Source organism: Talpa europaea (assembly GCF_964194135.1).
Source record: "Talpa europaea genome assembly, chromosome: 3".
Lineage (NCBI taxonomy): Eukaryota > Metazoa > Chordata > Mammalia > Eulipotyphla > Talpidae > Talpa > Talpa europaea.
This window is the reverse complement of record NC_140069.1, coordinates 37830217-37844097: the sequence shown is the minus strand read 5'-3', so window position 1 is coordinate 37844097 and position 13881 is coordinate 37830217. Positions and strand designations below refer to the sequence as shown.

General features: G+C 35.2%; 1 protein-coding gene across 4 annotated transcripts in view; it reads left to right on the top strand.

Annotated features, from left to right (window-relative positions):
* The window catches only part of WWP1 (WW domain containing E3 ubiquitin protein ligase 1), a gene marked incomplete at both ends in the record, with an annotated part of 62653 nt that overhangs the window by 18032 nt on the left and 30740 nt on the right, over positions 1-13881 (top strand). For 2 of the 4 annotated variants that reach the window (XM_084229151.1, XM_084229152.1), the window contains 3 exons: positions 5703-6039; positions 9838-9933; positions 13359-13533. In XM_084229151.1, the coding sequence (XP_084085277.1) occupies positions 5703-6039; positions 9838-9933; positions 13359-13533 (608 nt within the window). Of the gene's footprint in view, positions 1-5685; positions 6040-9837; positions 9934-13358; positions 13534-13881 lie in introns of all 4 variants that reach the window. The other 2 variants (XM_084229153.1, XM_084229150.1) reach the window with 2 other exon arrangements.

The following is a 13881-nucleotide window of genomic DNA, read 5'->3' as shown; positions in this document are numbered from 1 at the left end:
ACATATTATTTAAATGAAAAGTAAGTTAAGTTTTGTGTAACAGTCCTATATTTCTCTTAGTATACCCTCTCTTTAATCTTTACTTCTATGATAAGAAATTTAAAAATTATAATGCCTGAAATTTTTCCTAATTTGAATTTTTCTAGATTATTTAGGCACATCTAAAAATATATTAGAGATCACAATACATTTCACTAACTAGATTCTTAGACTTTATGCCATAAATAATACTATTCAGTTAATAATATAGAATTATTTCTGAAAGAATTTCAGTGAGTTTGTTGATTTATCAGTAATGAAGTTTTTCTTTTTTTTTTTTTTTTAAAGATTTATTTATGCATACAAGAACCAGGGGTACAGGCGAGAGGTGGGGGTGGTGAGTGGATTCACCAAAGACAGAGCAGGGAGCAGAACAGGCAGAGTGATTGAAATACACTGCTGAGGGGAGCAGGGGGCGAGTCAGGAGAGGTCTGCTGCGCCATGTGGGTTTCTCCCTGGCCGGCCAGGGCATCAAACTCATGCTGCAGTGGCTGCGGATTGCTTCATAGGTTGTGTCTTAATCCCCTGCGCCACCAGGGAGGCCCAGTAATGAGGTTTTTCTAACCTGTCACTGTACAAATTTTTTTTTCTTGGTGTGTAAGTTAGGAGAACCATGTACTTTGAGCTGATGCAGCTCTCAGAAAGCTTTATATTTTCCAAGAATAAGCATTATTCTAGTATAGAATGCCTATAGAAGATTTCCTTTATAGTCCTGATTTTTAATGGACTTAGCTATCAATTTCATTAACTGCTTTTTGGTGAAAGAGCTCTTTCAGATGAATCTATTGAAATTCAGACATCTTAGGACTTAAGATTACTAACGTGTGTTGGGGGTCAGAGTTAGAATCCTGATATTTTGATTCCAAAAACTGTGTTGTCTTCTATGTTTTTCTGTTTATGGGAAAGTATTATAAAATGGAAATATGGAAAGAAGTAACTGATGTAATTAGGTGAAAATACTAATATAATTGTGTATTTATTACCCAAGATTGGGGTAATATTTCCATACTGTACCCCTGAGAGTTGTTGTGAACTTGGGAATTACATACAAATTTTTAAAAATTTATTAATGCTGCCCTTTAATTAAAAAAAAAAGGAAGGCGGGGCCTCCCTAGGGGGTTAAGTTTCAGCACTATCAAGCTATCAGGAGCCATTGCAGTATGAATTCAATTCCCAGCCAGGGAGGTAACCCACATGGCACAGCAGACCTCTCCTGTCTCGCCTGCTGCTCCCCTCAGCAGTGTATGTCAATGGATCTGCCTGTTCTGCTCCCTACTCTCTCTGGTGAATTCTTTCACACACACCCCACCGCTCCCTTCCTCTGGCTTGCACCTAAACTCTTGTATGCATAAATAAATAAAACTTTAAAAAAAAAAAAAGCGAAGGACTTAAAAATCCTAAGTGCCCATAATAAGTAAAACTTTGTCATTTAAGCTGAATGGAAATGAAAAGAAGATAAAGACATATATCCAGGGTGTAATTAGTGAGCAAAACTGCATTAATTTTGATTCCACCATAGTTTACTTTTTTTTTTCCTTAAAGATTTAATTTATACAAGAACTGGGGTACAGGCCAGAGGCATGGGAGGGTGAGAGAATTCAACAGAGACAGAGCAGGGAGCAGAACAGGCAGACTGATGGAAAACACTGCTGAGGGGAGCAGCGGGCAAGACAGGAGAGGTCTGCCATGCCATGTGGGTATCTCCCTGGCCAGCCAGGACTCAAACCCGCGCTGCAGAAGCTGCAGGCAGCTTCACAGTGCTGCGCTCAACCCACTGCACCACCGGGGAGGCCCTATAGTTTACTTTTTTATAAGAATATTCGTCTCTGGTATCTGTTATCAAAACAGAAAAGGAAACATCTTAGATTATTCAGAATTATCTCTAAGAATAGACCAGTTAAAATAGCTACTATTATTGATACCCCATCTTTGATGGCTCAGTAACAGAAGACGCCATAATATTCAAAAACATCCTCAAAAATTCCAAGGGTAAATTCAGGAGTGAGTTTCATGGAACTCTGCCTTGTATTATCTGTTCTAAATTAATTTAAAATTCCTTTTTAAGAAATAGTCTGAGGGTTACCAATATTTATTTTCAAAAAATATCAAAACAGAAAAATGGCTTATCTGAGTATCAAAGTTGTTCACAATAAAGCATGAATCTAGTGCTTTTTGGCCAGAAGAGTTTTTAAATTATCAAATACTTGCCCCTGCCAAAAAATGTGAAGGAAAAAAAAACCCTAGTTATATACTCATTAAAAAAATTACATTTTTTTACAGAACTTCCTTATGTGTCCAAATGAATGAGTTTATTTGCTAAATGCAATTATCAGTAGATGAAGAATGGTAGATCTAATTTTATTCTTTCTGAAAGTAGTTTGATAGCAGGACAGTTATTAAGTCTACTTTTGATTCATGAAAAGTGTATGTTGAATGCTCTTCGTCTAAAGTATATGGAATTTAAAAAAAATATTTGTTTTTTATTAATATATTTTATTTTATATAATTCTTACATCATTTTTCATTTTTGCACAATGTATGCATTTTCATTTTGGTTATATTCCCCACATGGTTCCGCCCCCCCCTTATTTTGACCCTCATCCCTCCTCTCCTCCCCTCCACCTCCTGCAATGTGTCTCTGGTTTATAGTTGCTTGTTGATTTGTTGAATTCTCTCACCCTCCCATGCCTCTAACCTGTATCCCAGTTCTTGTATAAATAAATAAATCTTAAAAAAAAAATTTAAAAAAAGGATATGGAATTTGAAAATTTAGCTCTTCTTCCTAAAGTATTTACTTGTTTGAATAAATTGGTGAAAGTGTCCATTGACTATCAGCTCTTTGCATGTTTTAGCATTTGGGCATATTCAGGTGTTGATAAAGAGGTGAGATGGATTTGCTGAGCCTTTCCTCACTGTAGAATCTCTTAGTTACATGCTACAGCTTGACAGATGCTTCATAGGTTCTTTCCATTGTGGATAATTTCACTTCCCACATTCTTCTACTTATCCCATGTCTGAAATTTTAAGTTGAAAATAAAAAAAACCGTGAATAACTGAAATGTAGGTGCTATTATAAATAATTTCCTTGACATTCACAGTAAGTGCAAGGTAGCCAAAGACAGTCATAATAATAACTGTTAACATTTGTGTTGTTGTGTTGTAACACTATATATCCAATTTACTGATTTCACTTCATAATATCTTTTCTAAACAGATACTATCATTCTTTTCTTTTCTCATGAAGGAGCAGAGGTAGAGAGCAGGGACAGCTAGAAAGAAGAGCTGTCACAGCTCATTGACTGTCAACTCTTTGCACTCTGCTTTGCTGTGTGTGATTTTTATAGTATCTCAGAATTGGGCTGTTCATCTTTCATACTGTGATAGACTTCATTATTCCCCCAGCTAGCTAAGTGTTTTCGCCTCCTCTGATTATTGTTTGTGACATCTAATAAAACATCCAACTGTCAACATTCCATTGGTCAGCTTACAAAGACTTCTGGAACCTGCTCTGTTGATAGCAACCACTTAACCAATGTCTTTTGTGTGATCTAACATCCCTTAGGAGGATGAATTCAGGTATCTTTTCAAGGGATAGAATAATTTCCTTTAAGGTGTCAGAGTGAAAATGGTATTACTTTTTCTAAATAATTTTAAAAATCAGTTTTCATTGTAATGGGGGGTGGGATTGTGCATATTCTGTGTGTAATATGTCACATGTGTTTAAATCCTTACCTGCAATTTCAAAATCCTGAAATTTATAAAACCAAGATTTTTGTTTGGTAAATGCATTTGATGGGAAAATTACTTGAAGGTAATTATTGGTTAACAGACTTAATATGCCTATATTTTGCTGCAGAAATACTTTTATGTTTAATTACAATAAGTAGCCTCCAGAACATGCTGTAGGGTATTAGTGTGATATAGAATATATGTTCCATATTACTTTACTAACTTGAAAGTTAAGAATTCTGGAACACACTTTTCCTCAAGATTTTCAGATAAGGAATTGCTAAGGATTTTAACACAAATGATTTCTTTTCCCCAGAGACAGTATTGTACAGTATTTATTCCCCAGCTTCCTGTACTTTTGAGTCTTGATCCATTTGATAAATTTAGTTGCTGTGGTAGTTATGGGTAGTTATTTTAAGCTAAAATGGGAGAAAGTCATGATATAATGAGAAGTTAGATTTGACTTTTAATAAAGCTAGATTCAAACTTCAGCTCTCCCTCTCAATGTATTAACTGCTAAGTGAATCATGGACAAATTTAATATCAAAATTTAGCTCATTTGTTTATAAAAAGAATAATGCTTAATACTTATAATTGACTACCTTACAGGACTATTTCACAAGTTAAATGGAAAAATAAATCTATGATATCTACTGTAGTCCTTGGACAGTGGTAAACACATTTAAAAACAAAAAAAAAGCATTTTCTTTCCTTTCCCCCTAACTTCTAGTGTGAGATGACTTTTTAAAATATATGATTACTGCTATATTAAAAAAATAGGTCTGAGTTCAATATAGTAAACATCAGACAGAACTGATTTCACAAGTTTAATAGAATTGTTTTTTAGCTTATTTTGAAATAAGATTTGGGCCTACCTGGTGGTGTAGGGTTTAAAGTCTCAGTGCTGTCAAGCTGTTGGCAGCCGCTGTGGTATGAATTGGATCCTCAGCCAGGGAACAAACCCACGTGGTGCAGCAGACCTCTCTTGTCTCGCCCACTGCTCTCCTCAGCAGTGTATTTCAGTGGCTCCACCTGTTCAGCTCCCCACTCTGCCTCTGGTGAATTCTCTCACCTCCTGTACCTCTGGCCTATACCAGTTCTTGTATGCATAAATAAATAAAAAAAAATCTTTAATAATAAAAAAAGAACTACAGATTCATGGAAAGTTGCAAAGAAATGTACAGTCATCCCATATACTCTTTACCAGCCCTTCTCCCCACACACACTTTATCATCTGGTATAGCTATAGTACAATATGAAAAGCAGAAAACTGGCATAGACACAGTCCATATTTCACACACAGAACTTGCTCACATTTCACCACTTACACATGCTGTATGTGGATGAATGTGCTTCTGTGTAGTCTTCTAACAGGTTTGTTCAATAATCTATTTCCAGTTTTAATTTGAATTTTATAGTGATAGAGTTGAAATGAATCCGTCATATAAAATGAAAATTAAGATAAGTATCGTTCTATTCCAGTATTATTTCTACAGAAAATGTAAAATAAATTCCTGGACTTTATTGCAGCCCCCTGTAATACTATCTTATGAGTTAATGCCACTTTGTATTTCCTACTGTTGAAAAATTGTGCTTATATTAGTTACCATTTGCATATGAAAAGGGTGATTGAAAGAGATCATTAAAAAGTTTTTATGTGATCCATACGTACTTTCATTCAATTGATTATTTGGAGGAAAAACATTTATTGTTCTAATGATTTCTGCTATGGTTATTTGTATGCCTGTGTGTGTGTATACATAGTTATATGTTAAATTTTTATTCATGTATTTATCTTTAAAATGTGAGCAACAAAAACTATAAACTTACATCAGCAACTGGTACATTTTAGTGTGAACTGGTCTCTGAATAAGTATAATTGGTGAGTATTGGTTTCTTATTCCTTGATTGTCTTACTAATTTTCTCTTTTCAGTTAATGGAGAATCATCCTCATCTGTACCAATTGATAATACTTCTGCCACGGGTACTGCAGTAGTATCTGAAGAAATCACCTTGTCATCAAATTGCACTAGCACTACTGTTGGAGATCCTCCAGTTCAAGAAATACCAACTTCCTCAGAAAACAATGAATGTATTCTTTCTAACAGAGCAGCATTTGGTTCTGAAACTAGAAGTATATTAGACTCTGCCACCTCTAGTTATGGAAATAGTTCTGCTTTTGAAGCGGCCAAATTAAGACAGCCAGATGGGTGTGTGGAACCTGTGCGACAGCAGTCTGGAAATACCAACATGGAAACTTTGCCGTCAGGGTATGTGAGATTTTATTTTTTAAGATAGTAGACTTAGCATTTTAGTAGCAACTATTGAATATTTGTGTAAGAATTTTTCCATTGGTCAGTAATTTGATATCAAAATTAGAATCTAACCTGTACTATTTTTGTAAATTTAGGTGGCATTGCATTGTACAATTTACATATTTCAGGTGTGCATTGCTAAGAGTCATCCTGTGTATATACTACATTAAGTTCACCACTAAACATGATCTGTATCACTAAGCATGATCTGGGTTTTTCAATTTGCTTATATATAATTGTCCCTAATACTGTCTTACGATCTTTTTTTTCCTGTGGTATTGGTTACAACTTTTCTTTCATTTCTGATTTTATTTATTTGTGTTTCCTTTCACTTATTTTGTGAGTATGGCTAAAGATAACTCCATTTCGTTAATCTCCTCAAAGGTTTTACCAATCTTATGGACTGTTTTTCAATCTCTGCTTTATTATTGATGAAGTATTTATTATTTTCTTCCTGGTACTAATTTTTCACCTTTTTTTTTTTTCCTAGTTCCCGTAGGTGTAAGCTAAGACTTTCGATGTGTGATTATTCTCTTTTTCTGAGGAAGGCTGTACTGGTATAACCTTCCATCTTAGTTTTACTTTCACTATACCCCATAGGTTCTGATAAGTCATCTTCATTTTCATTCATCTTTATATATATTTTAAAAATTTCATTTTTTATTTCCTCATTGACTCAACTGTTGTTCATTATCATATTGCTTATTCTTAACAAATTTGTAGTTTCCCCCTCTTTCTTCTTTTGGTTGATTTCTAGTTTCATACATACCATTACAATCCCCCAACAATGCTGATCTGATTTCAGTGTTCGTAAGATTATTGAGACTCATTTTATGTCCCAACACATGGTCTGTCCTTGAGAATGTTCGGTGAGCACTGGAGCAGAATGTATATTCGGGTGTTTTGTGGTGGATGTTGTTTTTTTTCTAAATTATTTTTTACATCATTGCTCATTTTTAAACAAGATTTGCTCCCCTGCCCCCGTGTAGTCCCCATAGAACTGGGGTACAGGCCAGAGGTGTGGAGAGTGAGAGGATTCACCAGAGACAGAGGGGGAACTAGAACAGGCAGAGTGACTGAAATACACTGCCGAGGGGAGCAGCGGGCGAGTTAGGAGAGGTCTGTCCTGCTCCCCACTCTGTTTCTGGTGAATCCTCTTACTTCCCACACCTCTGGTCTACACCCCAGCTCTTACATGCATAAATAAATAAATCTTTTTTTAAAAAGGCAAAAAGCAGATTTCATACTAATTAGAATGACAATCAGAATCTTCAGAATCAATATGAGCTAGAATACAATGAGCCAGTAGTGCCTTAATATTGAGGGAAATTGTATCCGACCTAGTATTCTGTATCCAAGAACTGGGAGTCTGGTGGAAAAGGAGTAAAAGCAACTTAAGTACAATGATGAAAGGAAAATCCATGATGGCACGTTAGTCAGCCAGTCTAGAGATTGGTGACTGCACTTGTACTCAAAAGTCTAGTGTGATTGTTAAATACCTAATGAGCCTGAATATTTTGAGGAGATTTTATGCAACTAGAAAAGTATTTGGAGTTAACCAAATAATAAGTTCAAGGATATCAGGAAGTGAGAAAAAGAGACAATTTTCAAAGAAATTTTATGTACCATGATTCAACTGTCTAGAGGGTTTACATAGTCAGGATAATAACTATACGGGAAAGACACAGCATGTGTATGTATTTGGAAGGAAGTAAGTGTAACAGTATATATATATGTATGCCGAAAAGAGACAGCTTCATCTTCTCATACTGAGAAATCAGTACATTATGTTTGAAATAAGTAGTAAATAAATTAAGCTTTTTTTAAAAAGGTAAATATTAAAAGAATCGGCTAAAACAGTTTAAATTAATTGCCCTTGGGGAATGGAAAATGAAATTAAAGGACAATAGGCACTTTTTTAATAATGAGCTGTGTAGACAATGACTGTTTAAACATTTGTGAAGCTGCATTATAATTGTATAACTGTGAAGATATGTATTAGCTATATGAAATATATGTAATTTTGAAAAAGATGCAAGGTGAATTAAAAGTAATAAAGAACAATTGTGAAGAAAGGTTGAAAACCAGGAAACTTTGCTAGAAAATAGCAATAAAAATTCAAATATGGATTATAGGAATTAGTGCCCCAAAATAACAAAAGTCCCATTATTAGGAAGCTTTTAACCAATAAATTTTTAGCTTTTTATTTATTTTTGGCAGTTAAGCTTTCCTATAGCTCAGTAACCTCTTTGTATGTATTACAAGTATTGCTGAAATGTCTTTAAAGTGAAATTCCATTTTTAAATTCTGCTCTTTGAACTTATAATATTATCTAGAAACAAGTGATATAAATCTGAAATTTCTAGTTATTTTTCTTAGTGAAATGCCTTAGTGAAATTAAGGAATGTCTAAATTTTTGTAGAACAGGATAGCTTGTGTGTTCTGGTATAGAATTTATACCGCAGTGATTTTAATAAGTAATAATTAGCAATCTTTATGTTCCTGAGTCAATTGGGCATCTTTATTGATCATGGTTACTACTTAAGCATTTTATGACTTAAGTTTGTTAGATGCAGAAAACTGTTATGTTTTGGGGCCTCCCCGGTGGCACAGCGGTTGAGCGCTGGGTTGCGAAGCTGCCTGCATCCTCTGCAGCGCCTATTCGATCCCCGGCTGCTCCCCAGCCACCGGAGGAGGGTCCCACATGGCGCGCAGACCTCCCCTGCCTCCCGCTGCTCCCCTCAGCAGTGTACTTCGGTCCTTCTGCCTGCTCTGCTCCCCGCTCTGGCTCTGGTGAATTCTCTCACCCTCTTGCGCTTCTGACTGTACCCAGTGCTTGTATAAATAAATAAATTAATTTAAAAAAAAAACTTAATTTTTTTTTGTATGCCATGTTAAATATGCATGCATGTGTGCATCTTGTTTGGGGAATAGCTTTGATATATATGGTCATTCTATAGGGAAAACATTTAAAGATTAAAGAACAATAATAAAAACTTAAATTTAATTGGATTCCTGTGTTTAAATTGAAGGGAAAATATTTTACATTTAGTCTACTTTGAAAGTGAAAAAATATATATATATATGAGTTAAACTCATATATATGAAGATTTTATTTTTCAATGTATAAAATTTTCTTTCAACACTATATTGAATAAAGACTGGAGAAAATGAAATAGGGGTCACAGGAGAAACCAAGAGTGGAGAGGATAAGGATAAAGAGTCTTAAAGATAGAACAGAAAAAAATAAAATTGAGATGTCCATAAACTTGGGGGCTTACCAAAATCAGAGATAAATAGATGTGCACAAAAATAAAGTATTACCCACATATGGAAGAATATTTGTAGAGCACTATTAGCACATACTTAAGGTGATTTCTACTAAAATCTCTAAAGTGTTAATTTTTGAAATTGCAGTAAAAAATGAATATTACTGACAATTGTGCTTTGAACTTTAATGTTAGGCTGAAAATTCCTCTGTCCTTGACTAAATTTCTGTTTCCTGGTTTGGAATTCTGAAAATTTGTAACTTTTAAGAAATTAAGATACTAGTCTATCTTATAATAACTATAGTTACTAAGTTAATGAAAAAGGAATAATTAATGAAAAAGAAGAACTTGAAAAGCACAATTGAGAAAAGAAACAATACACACAGAAATCCTTTTAAAGTAAAATTTACCTTTAATTTTCATGACTATAAGGCGTCATTTTTCACATTGTCTTGGTTCTTTTATTTCTGCATTTTTATTGAAGGTGGGAACAGAGAAAAGATCCTCATGGTAGAACCTATTATGTTGATCATAACACTCGAACAACCACGTGGGAGAGACCACAACCTTTACCTCCAGGGTAATGTAGCATCTTTATTTGTCTTCAGTTGTATTTCATCATATACATGATTTTAAAGTTTACTTATTAATATAATGTAAAATGATTCATTCTGCATAATGTTTTCTTATATTTGATTTGCTTTTGTGAATAACGAATGTTCAATGAACAGTATTTGTTAGATTGTATCTCTTTTAGTCTGAAGGACTTCCTCAAAAAATGGGCCTCCCCATCACACTCCCAGACTTCAAACTTTACTACAAAGCCATAATCATCAAAACTGCATGGTATTGGAACAAGAACAGACATACAGACCAATGGAATCGAATAAAAAATCCAGAAATAAACCCACAGGTTTATGGTCAACTAATCTTTGACAAAGGAGCAAAGACTATGCATTGGAGCAAAGAAAGTTTGTTCAATAAATGGTGCTGGGAAAACTGGGTTGCTACATGCAAAAGAATGAAGCTTGACCACTACCTCACACCATACACAAAAATCAACTCAAAATGGATTAAAGAACTAGACATAAGACCTGAAACCATAAAATATATAGAAGGAAATATAGGCGAAACACTACGTGATTTGCACATCAAAGACATCTTTACAGATACATCACCCAAAGCAGTGATAGTGAAGGCAAAGATAAACAGCTGGGACTACATCAAATTAAGAGCTTCTGCACATCAAGAGACAATAACAAAAACAAAGAGAAACCCCACCAACTGGGAGAACATTTTTGTACCCAACACTAATGATAAAGGACTGATCACAAAAATCTGCAAAGAGCTGATGAGACTCAACAACAACAACAAAGAAAATAACCCAGTCAAAAAATGGGCAGGAAGAGCTAAAAAGAAACTTCTCTGAAGAGGAAATGCAAATGGCCAACAAGCATATGAAAAAATGTTCAACATTACTTGTAATCAGGGAAATGCAAATCAAAACTACCATGAGATACCATCTTACACCAGTGAGAATGGCACATATTAAAAATACTAACAACAACAAATGTTGGCGAGGTTGTGGAGAAAAAGGAACTCTCCTGCACTGTTGGTGGGAGTGCAAACTGGTCCAACCACTATGGAGAGCTGTGTGGAGATTTCTGGACCTACTAAACATAGAGCTTCCATATGATCCAGCAATTCCACTCCTAGGTATTTACCCAAAGGACACAGAAACATCAATTCCAAAGAGCACCTGCACACCTATGTTTATAGCAGCACTGTTTACAATAGCTAAGCTTTGGAAACAGCCCAAATGCCCAAAAATAGATGACTGGATCAAGAAGATATGGTACATATATACCATGGAATATTACTCAGCATTCAAAAAAGATAAACACATGCAATTTGCAGCAACATGGATGGCACTGGAAGGGATCATGCTCAGTGAAATAAGCCAAAAAGAAAAAGAAAAATACCGGATGGTCTCACTCATAGCAGGAATCTAGAAAACTTAAATAAGGGACCAGGAAAAATGAATAACTATAAGAAAGTGAAAATCAAAATCAACAAAAAACTATGAACCAGAGACACTTTTTGGAGGGTGGGGGGCGGGAGGGGAGGGATTGGGGTCAGAATGGGGGGGTTGCAATTGTATGGGGAATATAAAAATAAAATTTATTATAAAAAAAAAATGGGCCTCCCCTGGTGGTGCAGTGGTTGAGCGCTGGGCTGCGAAGCTGCCCGCAGCCTCTGCAGCGCCAGTTCGATCCCCAGCCACTGGGGAGGGTCCCACAGGGTGCTCAGACCTCTCCTGCTGCGCCTGCTGCTCCCATCAGCAGTGCATTTCATCAGTCTGCCTGTTCTGTTCCCCGCTCTGGCTCTGGTGAATTCTCTCACCCTCCCGCACTTCTGACTGTACCCAGTGCTTCTATAAATAAATAAATAAATCTTTAAAAAAAAAATTGTCAAACGTTGGCATGAATTACTGAGAGTAGTTGCAGACTTTTGATAGTTTCAGTCCTTGTTATTTTTTAAGAAGTGAAAGGTATACTTAGATAAAGATAGAGATCCTAAGCTGTGTAACTTACTGAGATATAATAAGATAAGATATATTAGAGTGGTTCAAATATATGACCTATTAATTTCGCTACAAATAAAACTGTGTTACACAATGATTAAAATTATATAGAGGGTTTTAAATAAATAAAAATATTTCTGTTGCTAAATAAATTTCATGCTATTAGGCCTTCATTTAAGGCCATTTACAAACTTATCTTCCTTTTCCTTTTCATTCTTATTTTCCCTAACTCTTTATACATAGTGCACTGACATCTAATTGAATGACACTATTTATGTTCTCCCAGGTACAGTACACTCTGCCTGTACCTGGAATATTCTCTTTATTGTCTTTGTCACTCAGAATATCTAAACTTTTAGGTGAAACTTAAGATCTACCATTATAAAACACATTCAGAGAACAGAAAATATAAGGCAAGAAATATGTTATTTTTGTGAAATTGGTTCCTAAAAGGATTCTTAAACTAATGTGTAACTTAATGACAAAAATTGGCTGCAAGTTATCTGAACCATGGAAGATGGGGAGAATTTTGGACAATGGAGAAATAGGGAAATACATTCTGTTCTCAAGGAATATTAAACATAAAGTTATGACAGAATAAAATATAGGAGATGTTTGGGGCCAGCAAGTAGTTGATTTGACTCTCATATGCATCCCTTGAGGATCTTTGGGGGAGATGAAGGAAAAGTGGTAGGTAGGTTCAGTTCTATGCCAGGCCAGAAAGCTGTCATAGGTGGAATGACAAGATATGATCTTTATTTCAAGTTAGCAGTAGTGTAACAGCAGGAAGGTATGTTAAAATTTTGTAAAAATTTGTATATTAAATTTGTAAAATCCTGAACATGGGCAGTGGCCATAGGGACAGATTGCTAGATATACTGTAAATGCTTATCAAAAGGGCAGTGCGCTAAGTACTGAAACTGTTCAATCTGTGGCCTCTTCTTTAGACAATCTTTAATGGGTAAATGGGAAGGTAGTTGAGCTAAAAAAAAAATTACATGTTCATAGTTATCCTGAAGAATATTAATATTTACATTTTTTTAGATTTATTTATAGAAGAACCAGGGTACAGGCCAGATGTGGGGGAGGGTGAGAGGATTCACCAGAGACAGAGTAGGGAACAGAACAGGCAGACTGACTGAAATACACTGCTGAGGGGAGCAGCGGGTGAGACAGGAGAGGTCTGTCGTGCCATGTGGGTTGCTCTGCAGCCAGCAGGGATTGAACCGGCACTGCAGAGGCTACGGACAGCTTTATAGTGCTGCGCTCAACCACCTGCACCACCAGGGAGGCCCCTAATATTTACATTTTTAAAGTTATGTTTTAGACTTGATTTTTTAATTATTTGGAGTATTAGCTAAATACCTTCAAGTTTTTATATTTAGAAATTATTTTAATTTTATTATTTATATGTGTTGTAGTTGGGAAAGAAGAGTTGATGATCGTGGAAGAGTTTATTATGTGGATCATAACACCAGAACTACCACTTGGCAGCGGCCTACCATGGAATCTGTCCGAAATTTTGAACAGTGGCAGTCTCAGCGGAACCAACTGCAGGGAGCTATGCAACAGTTCAACCAACGATACCTCTACTCGGTATTTATTTAGTAAATTATAAGATGTTAATCCAACTTTTTCCTTCAAGCATTTTACCCTTTTTTAATTGGTGATTTTTTTGGAGATGTTATATACACACACACTTTTACAAAGTAAATTTTGGTTGATCATTAATAGATACACATAAGTGCTTGGGGTTTTTTTTTAGTTTTTTAAAAAATTCTAGTCTAACATAACTACATACTTTTTTTGGTCCCTATTAACTGGTAATTTCATACATGTGATTTCTTAATAAAATAGTATGTCTTTACCATTTCCAGCCCTCCACCTTAAATTTAAACTTCTTTTTTCTTTTAAATGAGGCCATTTATCTCCTGGTTTTATTTA